We start from the raw sequence: 18,874 nt of genomic DNA, 5'->3' as shown, positions 1-18,874 counted from the left end.
ACAAGGCCACTCTGACAGCTGATCTGGCCTGCCTGGGGGCTGCCACTGCCGTCAGCTCACAGTGAAGGATGTGATCTCCAGGGTGATCCAGAAACAGAAGAACACGGCATGTGGCTGGTCCACCCTTCTCCCTTTGGAGAATGTGGGGTGTGTAAACCTCGAAACCAAATCAAGAGGAAGCAAATTTTCTGGGTCTGGTAGCCGCAGACCTCCTGCGTCCAGGTGGGGCCGCCTGTAGTTACATCACTCTCTCTGCCCCAGACACAGAGGCCAGCTTCTGCTGGGCTCCCACACTGCCAGTGGAGTGGCCAGGTACCTGGGGCCACATTACAGACACCCTGGTCTGCAGTAGCCTTGTCCTCACACTGGAAAAAAGGCCCAGCCTGTAATTAGCTCAAGGTGAAAGGAGACAAGTGTTTTCTCGTTGTAGCCACTTCACGGTTTAAATCGATGTTACTTAGAAACCAGAAGCACTGATTGCTTTTCTCTAGGGAGCTCCAGTTCCCTGGAAGGAGGGACCAGAGGGTGAGTGCTGGGTCTAGAGTCCACCATGGAGCCGTCTGTCAGGGAGGGTTAGGCTGGGGGTCCTGTGCTAAACACTCCAAGCAGGTTCAGGAACTTCACAACTTCTGGGGCTCCTGCCAGGTGTGGCTCCTGTCTGTGGGCTGCCCCAGCCAAGGTGCTGGGGGACACAACCAGATCTTCCTAACTCGCAGCTTGTCCTCCGGGCCCTCCTCCTGCCTAACGAAGCCACAGTCTCCCCACTCTGGCCTGATGATGGGTCCCCCTGCTCCACCTACAGGCAGGAGGAGCCAGAGGAGCACCAGAGGGTCTACTTCCACCCAAAGGAGACTGAGGGGTCTCTAGCCAGGCCTACGTACCCTGGTGAGTGGTCAGAGCATCCCAAGAAGCAGTGGCGTCTGCCTGGCCAACTCTCCCAAGTCTGGGGCAACCAGCTGCAGGGTCGGCCTCTCCATGGAGCCCCTCCCCTCCTGCTGGCCTCAGGGCCACAGAAGCTCCCTCTCCCCTGGCTCCTTAGCATCCACTGGGCCTGACTACTCTGTGGGGTCCGGCCAAGCTGGCACCTCCTTCCTCTTCCTGAGGAGGGCCTCTAGTCCTGGGGGAGATCCTGGCTGCAAAGCCAGTCCTCTGGGGCCCCTGAGCAGCATCCTCAGCCTCAGCCTCCTCATCTGTATGATGGGGACATTTCTAGTGCCTGCACCCCAGAGTGAGAGGTTGGAGAAGCCCACGTGAGACCAAAGGGCTCAGGGCCACCTAGGAACTGCCAGTCATCACTTCTCTCCTACACCTGCTCCTCAGGAATCAGCCAGGCAGGGCTTTGTGTGAGGTGACTCAGCTGTGACTGAGCCCTTCTAGTTTTGGTAGCTGGTGGGGTCCCGAATTATCAACCTCTGGTTGGGAGTCTCAGGCAGTGGCCCAGGGGGCATGATGTGGGCCTCGCAAGCCCTTCTGCTTGGTCTTCACAATGTGGCAGGTGGACCTTGGGTGCATTCCTCACTGTCTTTAGTCATAAACACCACCGGGTTTCTCCTCTGCTGTTTTGACGACTTCTACAGAGAGAGCCGTGTCAGAACTAAAGATAAGGAAAACATTTTTGACAGTGTGTGAAAGAAACTGGCAGAAGTGTATCTAATTTGGCAGAAGGTCTCCTTAGAGCAGAGATGAGCGGGCTCGCCAAGGAGATGTTCATGGGCAGGATGAGGGGAGGGGCCTATCCTTTCCTCCTCAGCCTCCTGGGGGCCAGTGAGAGAAGCAGGGCTGATCTGTTGGCACCTCCCACGAGGTCCCTCGTCCTGGAAGTGATGGGTGCTCGGGGACGGCCCCATGGGGCTGAGCCTGTGCGGCCTCCTCCAGCTCTGTGGGGCTCCAAGTGTGTCCCCCAAGACCTCCCCTGGCTCAAGAAGCTGCCAGGGTTGGGGCCAGAACAACCCAATGTAGACACCTCGGCTAGCAGGAGAGGCTCCTGTGGAGCTCAGGAGCCACCATGTCCACACGGTCCCCTGTGGTGGGCAGGGCATGGCTGTGCTGTCATACATGTAACCCTGCACAGATCCATGTATGGCTCAAATAAATGTCTGTGCTTCTGCACATGGCTAGCCCCATCTGGGGCATACACACCCCTAGGTTGGTGTTCTACACGGCATTCACACCCACACGGCACAGCTGTGGCCTCTCTTGGTGGCTTGCACATGGCCTGATCCCCTCATCTGGGTGAGTCAGGCTGGGACCAGCCAGTGGATGCTAGTGGTCATCTGAGGATGTGTCCCAGCTACAGAGCCAGTCCTCTGGGGGACCCTGAGCAGTGTCCCGAGGCCTGCGGGACATCCAAGTGGAGACCCAGAAGGTGCTCAAACTGGGAGAGGCAGGCTTGGGACACTGTGGGCACACACGAGCTGCAGACGGGATAAGAAAGGGAGTGGAGATGCCAGGATGTGTGCGGGGGCAGCCTCCAGGGAGCATGCGAGGGCCAGTTTGGAGGAAGACCCAGAAGGGGAGGGGAGGAGGGGGTCCGTAAAAGGCTCCAGAAGAACAGAAGTCAGAGGCCGGCATGCTGTAGTCCCTGAGAGGAAAGGGAGAGGCAGGAACTCCGTGAGGGGAAAGTGGGGACGGGTGGGAGGCTGGGGTGCAGTGAAGGCTACAGGGGCTCTACCACGGGTCAGCTGCCCAGCTCTGGCAGGGTTCCCACAATCACAGATCACCTGGGCCCACAGAAAAGGGCACTCCTGTGTGTTTTAATCTGATTGCCACTTTGCTGAGGTGGGGACTGGGGTTCTGTTGGAGAAGCCAACACTCCACCTCCTTATTTGAAGGAGGAGCAAAGAGAAAGGACAAGCCTGTAACACCTGGAAGAGATGCTGACTATACTACCAGGTTAGAAATCTACTGACAGTTAGGGAACTCTCCCCAACCACAGCTGACACAACCTCTACCCAATAGCCTTAGGGACACAGTGGTTAATTTCTCCTGCACCCATGGGGTGGCATCGACGCAGCATCCACACACAGTCAGGTGCTCATCCCCTTGGGTCATTACCTGTGGGTCCAGGCGAGGCGTGCTGGTATACACACCCATCTACCTTGGCACCCTTTCAAAACCTGGCTAAAGTGACAGCTCTTAGGGTGTAAGTTGACAGGGATGGGAAGATGGAGGAAGAGACAACAATGTGATTAGAAGCCAGAAAACACACAGATATGCAATGAATGACTCAGCAGACCCAAAACCGGAATTATAGCCAGAGTGTGGGAAGCTCCGGATGGAGGCAGTCCACACCTCAGAACCCCGGGGACTGGCAGGTTCAGGTTCTGCTGGAGGTGGAAGAGGGGTCCTGTACCAAGAATGACTGGTGGAAAGTATGTCTATGAAGTCAGAAGATTCTCAAGAACCCTGTCCTGACTCAGAGCCAGGGAACACTCCCCTCCCTCTGGATAAAGCTTTGAGTTTTAGTCTCTGGAGAGTAAAAGAAGGGTCTGCAGGCTGGGAGAGAAGACCCAGTGAGGTTCCCAAAGCACAAATAAGTCCTAAGAGAGCATCTGCCTATGACACCAAGATCCTGCCCCTACCCTGGACCCCAGGAGACGTGGGAGCGTCTCCTGGGGGGCAAACAACTGGTGTCATCATCAGACTGCAGGACTGTGCAGCCTTCTGACGTCACAGTAACGCCGCATCATCTTGAAGCCAGAGGGGCTGCAGGGGTCCCTCCGTCCACAGCATGACTAAGACACCAGCTGGTAAATGCAGAGCCAGTTCCAGCTCAGGTCTGCTGACCCCACAGAGGACAAACCCTCAAAAGCCCAGGACATCGTGGCAGATGGAAGCTTCTCATGGAGGTACTAAGGACCCAGAACTCTGAGGCCAGGCTCCCTCGTACCTCCCAGAATCCTCGGGTCAGAGGGCAGAATCTGGAAAACCTAAAGTTCTTATAGGATCAGAGCAACCTCCTTAGAGCTCATAGTTCTTCAACATCAAGGTCCTTCACACCAGCATAGCGTGTCCACTCCAGGATGTCCCTTCTCCCGTGACCACCAGCCACATCCCAAACATGGTCTCCCTGAGACATCTTCCAAATCCCACAGCAGATGGCCCTCCACAGGGAACGCAGCCCACACACATCTGTTAAGGGCAAGGCTGAGTCCATCCTGGTTGGAGCCCTGCCCAGGGCCAACCTGGGATTGGGTTGGAACTGTCTCTCCCAGGGCAGCTCTCTCGGCCGTTGCCCACCTGTCCCCAACCATGAACAGAGGTCTTCCCTGAGATGTGGCCCGTGGAGGGGGCCCTGCACCACCTCATGCCTACCTTCCAAAGCCTCTCGGTTCCCTCACCACCTGCACACTCACCTGCACTTGAAGCTGACCTCTAGGGCCCTCTTCCCACCCATGTTACTCTTGTGGTTCTTTAGACCAGCCAGGCGAGCACACTTGCACCAGCCGTCACTTTCCCAGGCATCCGTGCCTCTCAGCATGGCTGCTCTTGGGAATTACCTGGCAGCCTTGAAAATGAGTCCTGACACCATGCTGCGTGCACTGGGGGAAAAGGGGGGGGCTTCTGGCTGAGCTGGTGCAGGTGTACCAGGCTCCCTCCATGTGTACTGTTTCAGTGTCAGAAAGGGCGAGAGGCCAAGTGAATCTTCAGAGGAAACAGGGCAGAGACCCCAGGAGAGGGTGAAGGCAGGAGGTCCCACGCAGAGACGGACGTGGCGATTCACTCTGAGCATCTTGTTCTCCCCCAGCCCTGGCCTCTTCTACCTCTTCTCCAGGCAGCCAGAGCAGGGGCCTCGAGCGGGTCCCCAGAATGGTGTCACCTCAGCTTGCAGAGGGGACACTGCAGGGTTGGTATTGCCCACACCCCAGCACTTGTGTGCCAGCATGACTGGGTACGACCCAGATAGCGGTTGGAAATGAGGCCCAGAATTTCTAAGAATTTTCCTTCATTCACATGTCAGATGGAAGCTCCAGGTTAGCCTCAAGGGCCGCATTCCCAGGGAAGTCAAAGTGTGTTGACAGTTCAGGCTGAAGTGACTAGAAGCCCAAACCTAAGTTTCACCTGGGAGAGATAAAGCCCCACCTGACACAAAAGTGTAAGATGCCTTCAGGTATGGCTGAACCCAGGAGCTCTGCAAAGGCCATTGGAGAGCGCTCTCTTCCTCCCCCTCTCACTTCTACCTTTCTCTCTCTATTGCTCAGCTCTGCCTCTCTCCAGATTGTCCATACTCTCCTCCTGCAGGTAGCTTCCTCCTGTGGCTAGGAGAGAGGACTTGGGGCAGCCCCCATTTCACGCCCCACACACTGACAACCCCAGCAGAAAGACTTCTCTCTGACCCCGGAAAACTCTGATTTAAACATACCCGGTCTGCGACTTAGACCTCAGGGGAAAGGGCAGTTCCACGGAGGAGATGTGGGTTCTGCATGTGGCATCAGGGAGAGGCCTGAGATGGAGAAGTCCACCCACCACCCAGTCCCCAGGAAGGTGACTCGTCAGAGCCATCGGGACAGAGACGGCGTCCTCACCACAGACAAGCTCCCGCTCACAGTCAGAGTGGACTTTTATTAGGAAATCACCCTGCAAACACACTGAGAAGTGCTGTGCTGTGGGTTCCATGTGTTTCCTGAGGAAGGAGGGTCACAGTATCAGAGCTGTCGAAGGAAAGGGGCCGGAGGGCAGGCGACCTGGGCCCGCGCCCCCACAGCAACAGGACTCGGCCACCGAGAACCTGCACACAGACGCAACATGGGAAACACGCCAGGGCACACACATCTGCACTACACTTAAATAAACAATAAATACAGATTCTGTTTGCTGTTGTCCGTGCCTGGAACAGAAGGAGCCAAAGGGGCAAAGAAAACCAGAAAGTCCCTCTTTCCAGTGGACCAGGGGAGAGTGTCCCCAAATTATCAAACCTCCTCAGTTACAAAATACTTTTTCACAATTCCATTATTAAAATAATAAATAACAAAATATATAAAAATAACTTGGTTGCATTAAAATTACAACTAGAAGTTACAGCGAGATTTTTTTTGTGGCCTATCTCATAGTCCAATGGGTAATTTTGCTTTGATTTCATTTATTTTCCTCTCATGCATCCTGGTGTGGGTCTAGGTAAAATAGTATAAAATCAATAAATAAAAATGTCAAATAAATAGCAAATGTTAACATAAGAGGTTGTGAATATAAATACTTACATTTTGACAAAATTAAATAATTTACAGAATAATTAAACTAACTACTTTCTTATTTCTTCCAGGAAGTGCAATTTCTCTACTTTTAAATACTAACTTGGAATTGCAGTCACAATTGATTTGGACTCTATTTACATGTTAAGAACATTGTGTTTTTAACACATTAAATTAAAATTTACCTTCTCTCAAATCTTGAATGGATCTAAAAAGAAGAGAAACCTTGGTGGTCTCCAGTTAGGAATTTACCCCTTGACCTTGCTGATGCTGCGCCCCCCTCGGTAAAGCTCAGCTGTGACCCGGGGGACGTGGCAGTGATGGGTCTGGGTCTGGGTCTGGGTCTGGGCGGGCACATGCAGAGCCAGAGGCCCTGGCCCCGACCCAGACCTCAAGAGAGAGCATGACCCCAAGCCACAGTGTCTGTACGGGCTCGGGCCGCAGCGCCCAGACAGAGGAGCTTCCGGTTGGAACTTTCAAGGGTCCCAGGTTAGCTTCCTTGAGCCGACAGTGGGCTGCAGGCATATTCCTAACCTAACCTCTGGAACGTTGCTTTTTTCCATCCTTAACATAAAACTGAATTAAAGGACAACAGAAAACACACTTGCCACAGTGGCTGCACCAAGCAGGCACACGGGCACGCTCCAGGCTGACATGACACACGCACGACCCGCCCCGGCCCACGGCTGCCCTCCCGCCTCGACAGACAAAGCAATACTGTGGTTGCGAACTCCAAAACTTCCCTGAGAACCTTGTCCATGAGCTTCCACTGGAGACTCCAGAAGCAAAAACAAATCACTTTGTAACCCTTCGTGCACCTGCACTTGCGTGGAGAGGCCCAGGCTCCGGCCTGGCAAAGCGCATCGCATCGAGGAAGATACGGGTTTCCAGGCCCAGCCCCTCCGGGTGGCCACCGAGGCTGCCCGGGGCTGCCAGCTGGGAGTCACTGCAAGTTGGAAATCTCCACCGGGAGGGCCGGGCAAGGGAGGTAAACAGTGGAGCTGAGTGGGTGCCCCGGCGCCCCGGGGTCAGCATGGTGGCTCCCCGAACAGGGAGGCCTAGACCTGGATCCCCCTCACAGCCTGCTTGATGCTCTCCAGGAGGTCCTTGTTCTCCGGGTTCTGGTAGCACTCCTGGTTGGAGTACATGTCGGTAAGGGTGCTTACGTAGGCGTCAAAATTCTGCTCGCATATTGGCTCCTAGAGAACAGAAGCAGTTTCGCGAGGCCCGTCCATGCCGCGGACGTGTGGTTTTCAGAAGCAAAGGAAATAGAAATCGATGGGTGAACCTCAGACCCACGTGCCCTCGCCCCCGGAGACAAGCCCGGGCATCCCCTGGGCAGCCCTCGGGCTGGAACACCCAGGGGCACAGGCCAGCCATGTGGCCCGCCCAAGCAGAACTCCTGGGCCGGGGCCTTCCACCAGGACCCCAGAGGCAGGGGAGCGCCCCACCCTCCTCGTCCTCCTGGAGCCCCGGGGGCAGGTACCAGCTCAGCTGTGGTGCCCGCAGGGCCGCTTGCTGCTCACCATGTGCGGAAGGCGGATGTTGGCGAGACTTCGGATGAGGGCTCGGCTCAGGCCCGACAGCTCCAGAAACAGGGCCTCATTCTGCTCCTCAATGAGCCTGTTCTCCTCCTCGATGGTCTTCAGGCTCTTCTCCATGGACAAGATCTGCGCAAACAGAGAAGGCAGCTGCCTCCTGGCACGCCCTGCTGGGAGCACGCCAGCCACGCCGCTGGCCACACCTCACGTCTCTGTGAGAGGGTGTGGAGGCAGGGACCCTGCCCCCTGGGGGTCCTGCTGCAAGTGAGGGGCTGGCCTGGGCCCTGAGTGGAGGAGGCGATGCGGAGACTGAGCCAGGGGCTTCAGGGCCACAGCCTTCTGTGCCTCATGGGTCCTACGGGGTGGAGAGGAGCACAGACGGAGGTGCCACTTGGCTGTGCCACCAGTGTGGCCGTCCTCCCTACTCCTCTTCTGTGATGGGAACACACCCACCTCAGGGTGACCACCGGCCTGTGGGGTTTCCCGCATCAGAAAGACCAAAACATTGTGGAGGCAAGTGGAGCAGGTCTGCGTCTCTCTCTGCAGCTTGCGGCTGGACAGGCCTGGCCGACGGCTTCCCCAGCTCCCTGGGGGCATCCTAGGGTTTCCAGCACAAACCCTGTTCCTCTGGACCCAGCAGAATGCCAGGAGGGAGTCCCAGGCAGAAGCCCAGGAGCTCCTCCCAGGGGCTCTGAGGGCTCCACACCAGAATAGCAGAGGACATGTGGGCAGGGCTGGCTGGCTTGGGGTCCACATAACCCTGTGCAGAGGCTCACAGTGGGGAAGGCAGCTGGGAAGGCTGCCCAGGGCCTGGCCTGGAGAAGACACGCTTGGGAGGCAGCCCCTGCCCAACCGCCTCTTGAGGGAACCTGAAGGCAGAGGCAGGCACACAGTGTGTGTGGTACACGGAGCCGTCCCTTAGGTGCGGGTGGTGAGCGCCTGCGAGGGGGCTGCAGCTTTGTGACCTGTGGCTGGGCACATCCCTCCTTCATCGCTGACTGACAAGCCTTTGGCTTTAAAAGGATTGAGTAGGGCTGGGGAGCTACACTGTCTTTGCATGAACCCTTCTGCAGAGCACTCAACTCCAGACCCCTCCGTCCTTCCGAAAGGACGCTGAATAGCGAGTAATCTGTCTATGAACGAGGTAGGCATTGGCAAACCAAGAGAAATCAGAGGTGCTTCCCAAGGCTATTGGCTCTGGGAGGGCCCTTGGACTTTGAGAAGGAAAGGAGCAGGGAGGGACGGGGGTGACAGCTGCCCGTGAGGTGTCTCGGTGCCCAGAGACAGTCCCTGTACGCCTTCTCTGCCTCCATTGCCCAGAAACCCCGGGGAAGATGCTGCATGGCGGGATGGATGAAACCCATCCCGACCTTTCCAGGCTGATGCTGCTTTTCTGCCAGTGTATGAGCAATAGGAGGTTAGCGTGCAAGCCTGTCGATGGGGAAGGAGCAGCACGCGGGGCCCAGTGCCTCACACCTCCCACTCTCCCCTCTGCCCTCTGACCCTGCGGCGCCAGGTCACCTCTTCATCCCTCTGTCTTTCCAGCCATAGGGGACACAGCTACGTGTGGCCGCTCCAGCCCCCGCTCAGCAGCCAAGGGAGGGACATGGTCTTCTTTTTAAAATAAGACCTTTACTGTTTTTTTTTTTTCTCATTGCAAATATTCATTTTGGGGAAATGAGTGAGACATGACACACACACTTAGGGTAGTTTGTCACCCCATCACTTGGCAGCAGTGCTCTTTCTGGCTGGGACGCCTGAACTCACTGTGTTCATCTCACAACCGCTGAACCGGGCAGGTCCTGGTATTGTCTCCCGCCCACCTGTGAGGGCGTCCGGGAGCAGACTGGTGACCAGTCCTCCAGTGTGTAGCCGTGCCAGGTGGAACCCAGCTCCAGCCAGGCTCTCGGAACCCACAAACTGGTTCTGCTCCTACTGACAGGACCAGTAGCCCTGGAGGGACCACAGCACCAGACCCCCAGGACTCCTGACACTACTGGGCGGGGCGCGGGCTTGGCTCCCCCACCCCCACCCTGGGAAGAGGAAGCTGAGCACAGGAGGGACTTCCTTGGGGTGGGGAGGGGAAGGCGGCAGCACTGACCTGGGACTGCAGCTGCACCATGGCTGCCTCCATCTCCGAGTTGGACTCGTTCAGGTCGCGGATCTCCTGGTTCAGCTGCTTGATCTCCTCATCGGTCTCCAGCACTGCCCGAGAGAGACCGGGTCGTGGCTTGGCCAAGCCCCAGCCCGCAAGTGGGTGCAGTGGAGGCCTGCCTTCCAGGTGCAACTAGGGACCCCGTCCAAGCAGAGACACCCAGCTGGTGTCCCATGTTCCATGATGGGAAAGTCGGCCTTGGGGACTACTGGCCATGTGTCAGCTGTTTGCCTCCTGGCCCTGGGTCTTATGTGGGAGAAGACACACTTCTTTGGCAGATATTAATTGCTAAGATAAAAATGGAAGTTTTTCCAGATGAGGCTGAATTTCCTCAGCTTCCCTCTTCATTGAGCCTAAATGGGTTTGCAAATCCATACATCTTGAGAACACGGTTTCCAGTGCTGCTGGCAGGGCTCTCTGGTGCCAACACTCACCAACACCCAGGTCAGAGCAGTCACGGCCACTCTTGGACACAAGGCAACCAGAAGCTCTGAGCCCAGGTCAGAAGAGCCACTGGCTCAGCTGGAGGACTCAGTCTTCACCAAGACTCTCTCCAGGTGGGGCTTAGCCACCTACCCCCGCCCACTGGTACTGCTCACTCACTCAGGTTGCAAAGATCACAGGCAAGATGGCAGCCTTACCATCACTTGTCTTGAATTTTGGGCTCAGAACCTCGTCCCCTGAGAGTTTTCCCTTTTTTCCAGCAAAGGTCGCTCTAGGGCAGCCAGACAAGCTGGAAGCAAAGGTCACACATCAAAAGCAAGTTCGAGGTCATGCACCAGAGGCCATCTGAGGTCACATGTAACAATGAGAACCAGGTTTAGCTGGCAGCTGGGTAGGGTCCTGTTTGGAACTGTGCCCCTCTCTCCCCAGCTCCAGCCCTCCATCCTCCTCACCCCTCCATAAGCCCAGACCATTCTCAGCTCAGGCCACTGCTCTTAGACGTCACTTCGATGGCTCATCCCCCAGACGGTGCCTCGCCTCCTCTGAAAGGACCGCCTCACCCACTCCCTGCCACTACATCCCCCGGTGCGACCGTCCTTCACCAAACTTGTATTAAGTGTATCTGTTGTTTGCAGGCTGGCTCCCCTGCTGCTCTGCCCAAATCAACTCCAGGAGGGCCGGTGGCCAGTCTTGTTCTCCAGAGACTATCTACCTCCAGAGACTGGTCTTTGATGAACTATCTGTATTGGTTTATGGAATGAATGAGCTAATTAATCGTGTAGGTGGAGAAACAACAGCAAAAAAAATAAAATAGAAAAATGAGGCTCCTGATGGGACCAGGTGGTGACTCCGTTCACCCTGGCTTCCTGGCACAGAGAGGAAGAGGACCGGGGAGGTGTCGGGGGCAGGCCCACTGCCTGGGCAGGAGGGGTCCCTTGTAAAGCAGGCAGAGGCCTAGGCCCAAATTTCAAAGAGGAGGTTCCAGCGGGAGGGGCAGGGCGTGAGCTGTGACAATGCTTTTCAGGAGGCAGCCTGCTGGCCTCGCTCTTGCCAGAGGGATGTAGAAGGGGTCTGAGCACAGGAGACACCTGCACTGGCAAGTCCCATAGCTTTCAGGTGGTCCCACAGACTCTCTATGGCTTCCTCCAGTTGGCTACCAACTGGGTCTTACTTTTTCCTCAAGAAACTACGGTTCACACCTGACCTCAGTCTCCCTCCCTGGGAGCCCTGCCCCAGCCCAAAGCTGGGGTCCCTCGTGGATGGCAGAGAGGGTAGTTACCTCCGGTGGGTGAGGAAGCTCCCATTGGCGTGGCCAGAGCCGTCGCAGCCTGGAGTGGGGCATGTGGGCCCCTCATTCTTCAGAGACTTCCAGGAGAAGGACGAGCCATTGAGGGAGCCCTCTTTCTGCCTCCGGGCAGCCAGGGGGCAGCCCGAAGCACTCCTGTGAGAGGCATATTTGCCGCTGATGTGGCCAAGCCCCACACAGCCTGGAACTGGGCACCTAGACACAAGAGTTCAGAGGTGAGCACAAGGTGCCGGAGGTGGGAGGAGAAGCCCAGAGACCCTCCCAAGCCAGACCCTGAGACACTCCGGGAGCTCCTGGCTAATCTCCTAGGGTTGGAGGAGAACCTGGGCCTTCCCAACCAGAGGTGAGGGCAGCAGGGATCGTGGTTCCCCTCTAGTCTTGGCCTCGTGTCCCCTGCGCAGCAAGAAGGCCAGCAGCCACCCTCTCTCCCCACCCCCTGCAACAGTGACCCCTGGGGCCTGGGGCTGGCTCTTGGTGGCCTCTAGGTCCACACCTAGACCTTGCTGCCAGCATCGCTTCTGTATTACCCCAGAGGCCACTTGCTGGGAGCTTGCACTGAGCATGGGGCCTAGGGGACCTGGGGGTCACAGGCAGCTTGGGGACAGCAGGGTCCCCATCACCCCACAGCATCCCAGAGTGAGGCTGGCCGTGGCATGATGCCCATGATGTCCCAACTTGACCGCATCTGGAACGTGTATCCTGGATGGAAGATCGGTTGTCCGCAGAGCTCCGACTGCCCCTGGCAACTCCTGTCCAAGGCCCTTGGAGCAGCATTTCCTCTGTTCGGGTTGCTCGAGGAAAGGGAGTAAACCCTTTGCAGAGGCAACAAGCACACCAGGAGCAGGTGAGGTGACTTGAGCAGGGTTCAGAGTGACTGCCCCTCATGCTGCCGCTGGAATCCATGCAGTCAGAGAACAGGACGAGGAGAGGGCTCTGGGGGTCTATCCTCACAGCCAGAGGACGAGCCCCTCCACCTGCTGGTTCTGTCTCCTTCTTCCAATAAACCAGGCTGCTTGTCACCCACTTTCCACATGCCACAGACCCAGCAAACTCACAGGACCCGCTTACAGAGAGGTCCCTGGGGTACAGAGAAGTCAGAGGCAGGAAGCCCTCAGAAGGGCAGCAGAGTTGGGGAACAGGCCATGCGGCCTGGGGGCCCCTGCACTCTGGCCTCATCTCAGAGGTGGCCGCTGCGGACGCGTTCCCAGGCTCCTCAGCCAGGACTGTCCTCATGGGCCCCTGGGCACTCATCCCACCCAGGTGGGCCCCAGATGTCAGGGTGTCCACTGAGCCGGCCCCAGGTCACCTTAGACGCCAGTCCAGAGCAGTGTCACTGCTGAGGCCCTGCAGTGGCTGTGGGGAGGGTCCATTCTGTGTCCATTCCCCCAAACCTGGACAATTCCCAACTATGGGGTCTCAGGGGAACCCTGGACCTGGCACTCTGAGGAGGGGCGGCTTCTGTCTCCCGGGAACTGCATCCACGATGTTTCAGGTGTGTGGGCAGGAACGGCCTCTCTCTCTTTTACTCCACTTGGACCCCAGGTGGGTCCAAGTCTTCAGAGCTGTCAGGTGGCCTCACGTTAAGGCGTGTGTGGGGACCCAAGTGGGGCGGCTTCTACGCTCCCAGGTGAACCCAGCGCCCCAGGTCAGAGGCATATCTCTGCGCGGTCAGTTGTCAGCATGGCCAGGGACACCTGGGGTCCTCCCACAGACAATGCACATTAAGCTCTGGAACCTCCACTGACTCTCATGGTCAGTTATTTGGTGGTGGCCAAAAGGATTTACCACAAAATGCTGACCTGGCTCAATCTTAAATGGTGCAGACACAAGACTTCATAAAAGGGACCTCTTCCTCCACCAACCCCTCCAAAATCACAGCTCGTGCATGCTAACGAAATCCTGTCCGCAGCAGGACCTGAAGCACCTATTAAAGTGTCTGCTGTGGTCTGCACTTGTTTAAAGACGGTAGTCAATTATAAACACAGTTTAGGTTTATGGCTGTAGGAAGCCCCACAAAATGGAGGCACCAAGTGGGCAGCCTCCTCTCCTGGCCAAGGAGCCACTGGAAACTTCACCCATCCTGTAAATGCTGAACTGCTTCTGACAGTCACATTCTCCACTTGGCTGCGGAAATCTTGTTTTTTTAAAAGTAAAGTTGACAGCACATTAGGAAGAGGAAAGTCATTTTTCCCAGTTAACTTGAAAAATGCTGATCTTGATTTGACCCATTTGCAAATGCAGCACAATTCACTTCTAATCCCTTTCAGCAGGATCCTTGCTAAATCCGTAACAGCATTGCATTCGTGTGATCACAGGCAAATTCCTGGATCCTCAGAAGGAAAAATACTCCTTTACCGCCCTCCCATTTAGTGGGCAGCATTCACAGTACCAGCAACCATGTGTTTTGCATTTCTGATTCAGCACTTGTTACAGTTTTATTGTATAAATTAAATAAACAAGCCGCAGCCTTATTACACCAAGCAGCTGGTGGGCCATCCCTTCTGAAGGTCAGTGAGGCCCCTCCTCTGTGGCTGAACAGATGCTTTGGGGCAGCTGGGGTGAGGTCCGAAGAGGAGCAACCGAATCTTGGGCCAGATGTGGGGTGAGCATCCAGGTGTTCGTGGCCCGCAGGTAACTCAGGGCAGATCTGCTTCCTGTGGACCTGCGGGCCCTGACCCAGCCAAGCCAGCCCCGAGGCCTTGGGGCCCCCAGGGCCAGCGCCACCCCTGCCACTCCTCACCTGCCGGAGGACCCACTGCCTGCTCTGCCCGCGTCAGCTCTGAGAGTCCTGGGCAAACCGGATGGTGGGTCACCCCGTTTGCACCTGTGGCATGGCCTTGCCCACACCTGCAAGTGGGGAGTGGCCTTGCCCACACCTCTGGAAGGACCAGCTTGCAACACATCAGCTCCCTTCAAAGATGAGGCAGCATGCAGACACATAGACGGTTCAAAGACTCACCGCTTTCTAACCTCCTCTCCTCCTTGACTCCTGCACTGACCTTTCCCACCAGACCAGAAGCCATGCAGATTGCAAAGCTCCTGCGTGACCTGGGGGGCCATCCACACCCTGAGGCCTACACCAGGTACCCTAGGTGCCCAGGCAGCAGGGTGCTTTGCCTCTCCCAGCCCTGTCAAACAGCCCAGACCTGGGAAGCCCAGACAGGAGCCAGTGCATGTGTGTGCCCTCATAGGTGTCCACGTGCATAGCACGAGCACGTCTGTGCCCCAAAATGGGCACTGTCACTGATCAGCTATATTACTGCAAAGGGAATCCAGAAGGGGCTTTTAAGATTACAAATGCAGGAAAACCCCAACTCTGCACCACCATGAAGTGGCCGGCAAGACCCAGACTCACTTCATTAGCTCAGGGTCCTCCTTGTCGTCCTTTGCAGGCGTCGCCTTGGCTCCACTCTTCTTGGCACGGGGGCAGCCTGACAGGCTGGTTTTGAAAGAGGAAAAAAATGCCACAGTTGTCCCAGAACAGCAGTATCTCACACCAGCCCCACAAGCTCTGGGGAGACTTCCGCTGGGGAGCACCCTGCCCGGCAGCGGGGCCACCGCAGGAGGCATCACCACGAGCCCCAGATCTGGCTGTAAGGCCAGCTGTCCAGGCTCTGGGAGCATCAGCAATTCAGATTAAAGACATGAAATGGGTTCTTGATGCAGCAACATTAGTGTCTCACTTGGAGTCCTGCACTTTGAGGAAGAGACCACCCCCACCCGCACCAGCCTGGCATCCAGGGCGTGGCAGGCTCACCTCCGGTGCGAAGCGTAGTTCCCCGTTATGTGGCCAGAGCCATCGCAGCCAGGCGTGGGGCACCTGTGGAGGACAGTGGAGCTGGGACCAGAGCCAGTGAAGGCATGGCCACAGAAGACAACTCTGCACTCAGCCCCACATGGGCCCACCCACCAGCCAGCACTAAGGTCTCAGAAAAGGTCATGTACACCCTGCCGGCCTGCTGCCATGACCTCCAGGCCGCAGGACTTGGCCACCCAGTCTCCCCAAGGGGCCCGGGAGGGCAGAGACGGAAGCACGTCTCCAATGCAGGACGACGGGCCCCTGCAGAGGGCCAGACTGGACTGGAAGTTTCAGAAACTGTATGGGCCTTCACACGGCCGCTCAGGACGGCCCACCTAGCACCTAAGACGTCCTTCCTCAAAGCTGCTGGAGAAAGAGGGACTATTCTCAGGGAGCTTTGTGGCTGACCCTCGCAAATGAACAGAATCCACCGAACCCCTGAGATGTGCCGTCCACAGCACTGGCCACACCAGGTGTGATTCCCACTTAGTGAGTGCAGAGATCGCTCAGACAGGAGCTTTGGAGGGGTAGCTGGCACTGGCCGAGGGCAGGGAGGGGGACACAAAACACGAAAGCCCAGCTTTGTACACCCAAGATGTTTGATGAACAAATCACTGTAGAAGGTAAAAACTTCATTTTAATACACCAGCACGGCTTTCCTTAACTTATTTTTCCCTGAATGTCCCTCTCTGGAAGGCCAGACGCACGGGGGGGGGGGGGGGGGGGGGGCGTGGGACGGGGAACAGTGCTGCTCCAGGAAGGTGGGCCCATCCCATACTCCTCCTGCAGCCTGATGTGATGTTTTTTCCCCAAGAGTCACGTCCAAGAAAGAATGGTGCTCATATGGCTAGAGAAGCAGGTGTCCACACTGGGCGCTGGCAATATTGGCCACTCTTATGGTCCCAGGGACCCATGGGGCCAGGTTCAGGAACCCTCCCACCACCTGTTCTGAATGAGTTGTCCGGGCAAGAGAAGGATTCATGTCGAGGGGACACCACGTGGCTTGGCGCACACCAGGCCCCGCCTCAGCCCCGTCCCTGTCCCGTGGAGGGCTGTCCCCCAGCCTGTGCAGAGGTCCCCGCTCGCTCGCTTGCAGGGTATGTGGCTGCACTCCAAATCCCCACAACGGGGACTTGATTAAAACACAGAAAACACATCATCTGAGATTGTCACTGCACCCAGGTGCTGGGGGGGCACCAAAAAAGACTCATTTGCAAGGCCTGGCACAGGAGTCTCTGCCCCCCTGTGGACAACTCATCTTCACTCAACGCTGCCCCAAGGCTGATGAGGGTGCGACGCCCCTGGACTGGGCGGTAGAAAGAGCGGCGGTACACCAGGACAGGCTGGAGCCAGGCCGTGTCCACACTTGCAGAAAGACCCCTGGGGGAGAGAAGAGCTTTGGAGGGAGCTGGGGAATGATGTGTTTTCACACAAGGAAGACTCTGTTGCTTACTGCGAATCAAGATTTGGGCTACAGTTCTTCACAGGCCCTTTGTCCTAGAAGGGTGCCAACCCTCCCAGTTGGCCACATTTCTGGACCCAGACTAAGTCCTCATTTTCCTTTCGGCAGCCCTGACCATCAGCTTTGTGGGAATAAAGGGCTACTAAGTGCATGTGGCTGCGTCCAGGCCTCTGAAACCAACCAGCCCTCAAACTGGAAAATCATGAAAACTGATCAGTTAGATAAGCAAGCAGAACTAGAAAAGAAAACAGGAGAAAGGACATGAGAGAGATGGTAAAAGAAGGGAGGAAGGAAGGAGAGAGGAGGAGGCTGGGGGAGGTCTCACTGGACCCCTGCGGCTGGACACAGAGGACGATGGGTACACCGGGGAGGCTGCCAGGGGAGCTGAGCCCCAGCACTTGCTTGTGTCAAAACCGTTAATTCCCGGAAAGATGCTTTGAGTCGTGAGTCCTGCCCAGCCTTGTCTGCGGGAACGGAAGGCCTCCTTGGTAAAATGGGCAATGACACGCTTCTCTGGCTGCTCGGACCAGACAGCCCTCCCCAGAGCCACGAAGACGAGGCTGGCAATCCCGGGACTCACTGAGAGACCTGGCGCTTCCTGCCCTGTTTCTCGGTCAGCTTGGGTCCCCGGGAGCCTCAGCAGCAATGGCTCCTCGTCTCAGAGGCGCCAGAGCCCCGGCCCCTCTCTGGCCCTTGAACAGAGTGAGCCAGAGAAAGTGGCCTGGATTCAGGGCCCCAGGGAGGGAGGAACACCTGGGAGAGGGGTGGGACCTCCCTCCACAGCCTCCGTCCAGCCTGGGAGCCCAGGACCAGTGCTGCGTGGCTCAGGGTCACACCAGCTGTGATGTCGCAGCTCAGCTGAGGGCACCAAAACCAAAGGCAATCTCAGCCCCCAACTCCAGCCCCAAGAGGACCCTGAGAGCTGGGAGGCCTTCAGGTGCTTGCACCTCATCTGAGCAGGACAGTCAAGCAGGACAGCCGGTGCCGCAGGGCTGCCCTGCCCGTGTGTTAGGTGTGGGAGGAGCAGAAGCAGAGAGTGGGGCTCAGGAAAAAGAGTGGGTGAGCATGGGGGAGAGGCATGTGTGGGAAGGCACCAGGGGCCACGACAGAAGGAGATGAAGGGGCTGCAGGAGAAGGCAAGAGTTTTCTCTGCCACCATCGGCACCCATCCACTGAGCAATAGCTGCACAGCCTGCAGCCCTCGGAGCCTTGGCGAGACTTGCAAGCCAAGGTCAAGTCTGGGCTTCTCTCACACCTCAAGGGCAGCGAGGAAAGCAGGCCCAGAGCGCCCCGTCGGGGTCCTCAGGAGAAGGAGAGGACGGGCTGGGCTACCAGGAGCCAGAGGCAAGTCCTGCCCCACCTCGGCCCTCAGAGAGGCTGGCAGGGCCAAGGGCAGCAGGCGAGCCTCCCAAGGGAGCAGGCGGAAGCAGCACTCAGAGCAGGGGCACAGGCAGCAGTGGCGGAAGCCCCAGCCAAGTAGAATCAGCCCCTCCACAGCCCTGCCTCTCTGCCCCCTGGTGCCGGAGCCCTGGAGAAGGCCGATTTTGGCTGGCGCCTCATGGAAGGAGAGAGCAGAGCAAGGAAGCCGCCCAAGAGGTGGGAGGCCAGGAGGGCAGACATACTTGAGGTCAGCAGAATGGGCAGCCATGAGGTTTCTGAGGCTCTTGTCAGCAAGAGGGCAACCAGAGAGGCTGAAAGAGAAGAGATGGGATATGGGGTGAGCAAAGAGGGGGAGCAGAGGTGGAGAGGAGGAAGACCCACCACGCGGCACCCAGGCCAGGCACGAACCTGCGGTGGGAGGCATAGTTCCCGGTGATGTGGCCACTGCCGTCACAGCCGGGGGTGGGACAGCTGGACAAAGGAAAGAGAGCGTCAAGACGGAAAGCAAGGCACACCAGCCAGGCCTGCCCCGGGCTGAGCCCACGCGGGGAGGGGGCTGGCCCTGCTCCTGGCTCACCGCAGAGGACAGCCCTGACCTC

General features: G+C 57.3%; 1 protein-coding gene across 1 annotated transcript in view; it reads right to left on the bottom strand.

Moving 5' to 3' along the window:
* Positions 1–5,559: 5,559 nt before the first annotated feature.
* The window catches only part of MYT1 (myelin transcription factor 1), a 59,436-nt gene continuing 46,121 nt past the window's right edge, over positions 5,560–18,874 (bottom strand). The window contains exons 15-23 of the mRNA XM_045516193.2: positions 18,684–18,746; positions 18,518–18,586; positions 15,392–15,454; positions 14,990–15,073; positions 11,608–11,829; positions 10,526–10,617; positions 9,831–9,934; positions 7,715–7,858; positions 5,560–7,387 (exon numbers count right to left, since the gene is read on the bottom strand). Of these exons, the coding sequence (XP_045372149.1) occupies positions 7,247–7,387; positions 7,715–7,858; positions 9,831–9,934; positions 10,526–10,617; positions 11,608–11,829; positions 14,990–15,073; positions 15,392–15,454; positions 18,518–18,586; positions 18,684–18,746 (982 nt within the window). The 3' untranslated portion in view covers positions 5,560–7,246. The remainder of the gene's footprint in view (positions 7,388–7,714; positions 7,859–9,830; positions 9,935–10,525; positions 10,618–11,607; positions 11,830–14,989; positions 15,074–15,391; positions 15,455–18,517; positions 18,587–18,683; positions 18,747–18,874) is intronic.

The sequence above is a fragment of the Camelus bactrianus genome, chromosome 19 (genome assembly GCF_048773025.1).
Source record: "Camelus bactrianus isolate YW-2024 breed Bactrian camel chromosome 19, ASM4877302v1, whole genome shotgun sequence".
Taxonomy (NCBI): Eukaryota; Metazoa; Chordata; class Mammalia; order Artiodactyla; family Camelidae; genus Camelus; species Camelus bactrianus.
The sequence above is the reverse complement of the archived record's forward strand: the minus strand, read 5'-3'. Positions and strand labels throughout refer to the sequence as shown.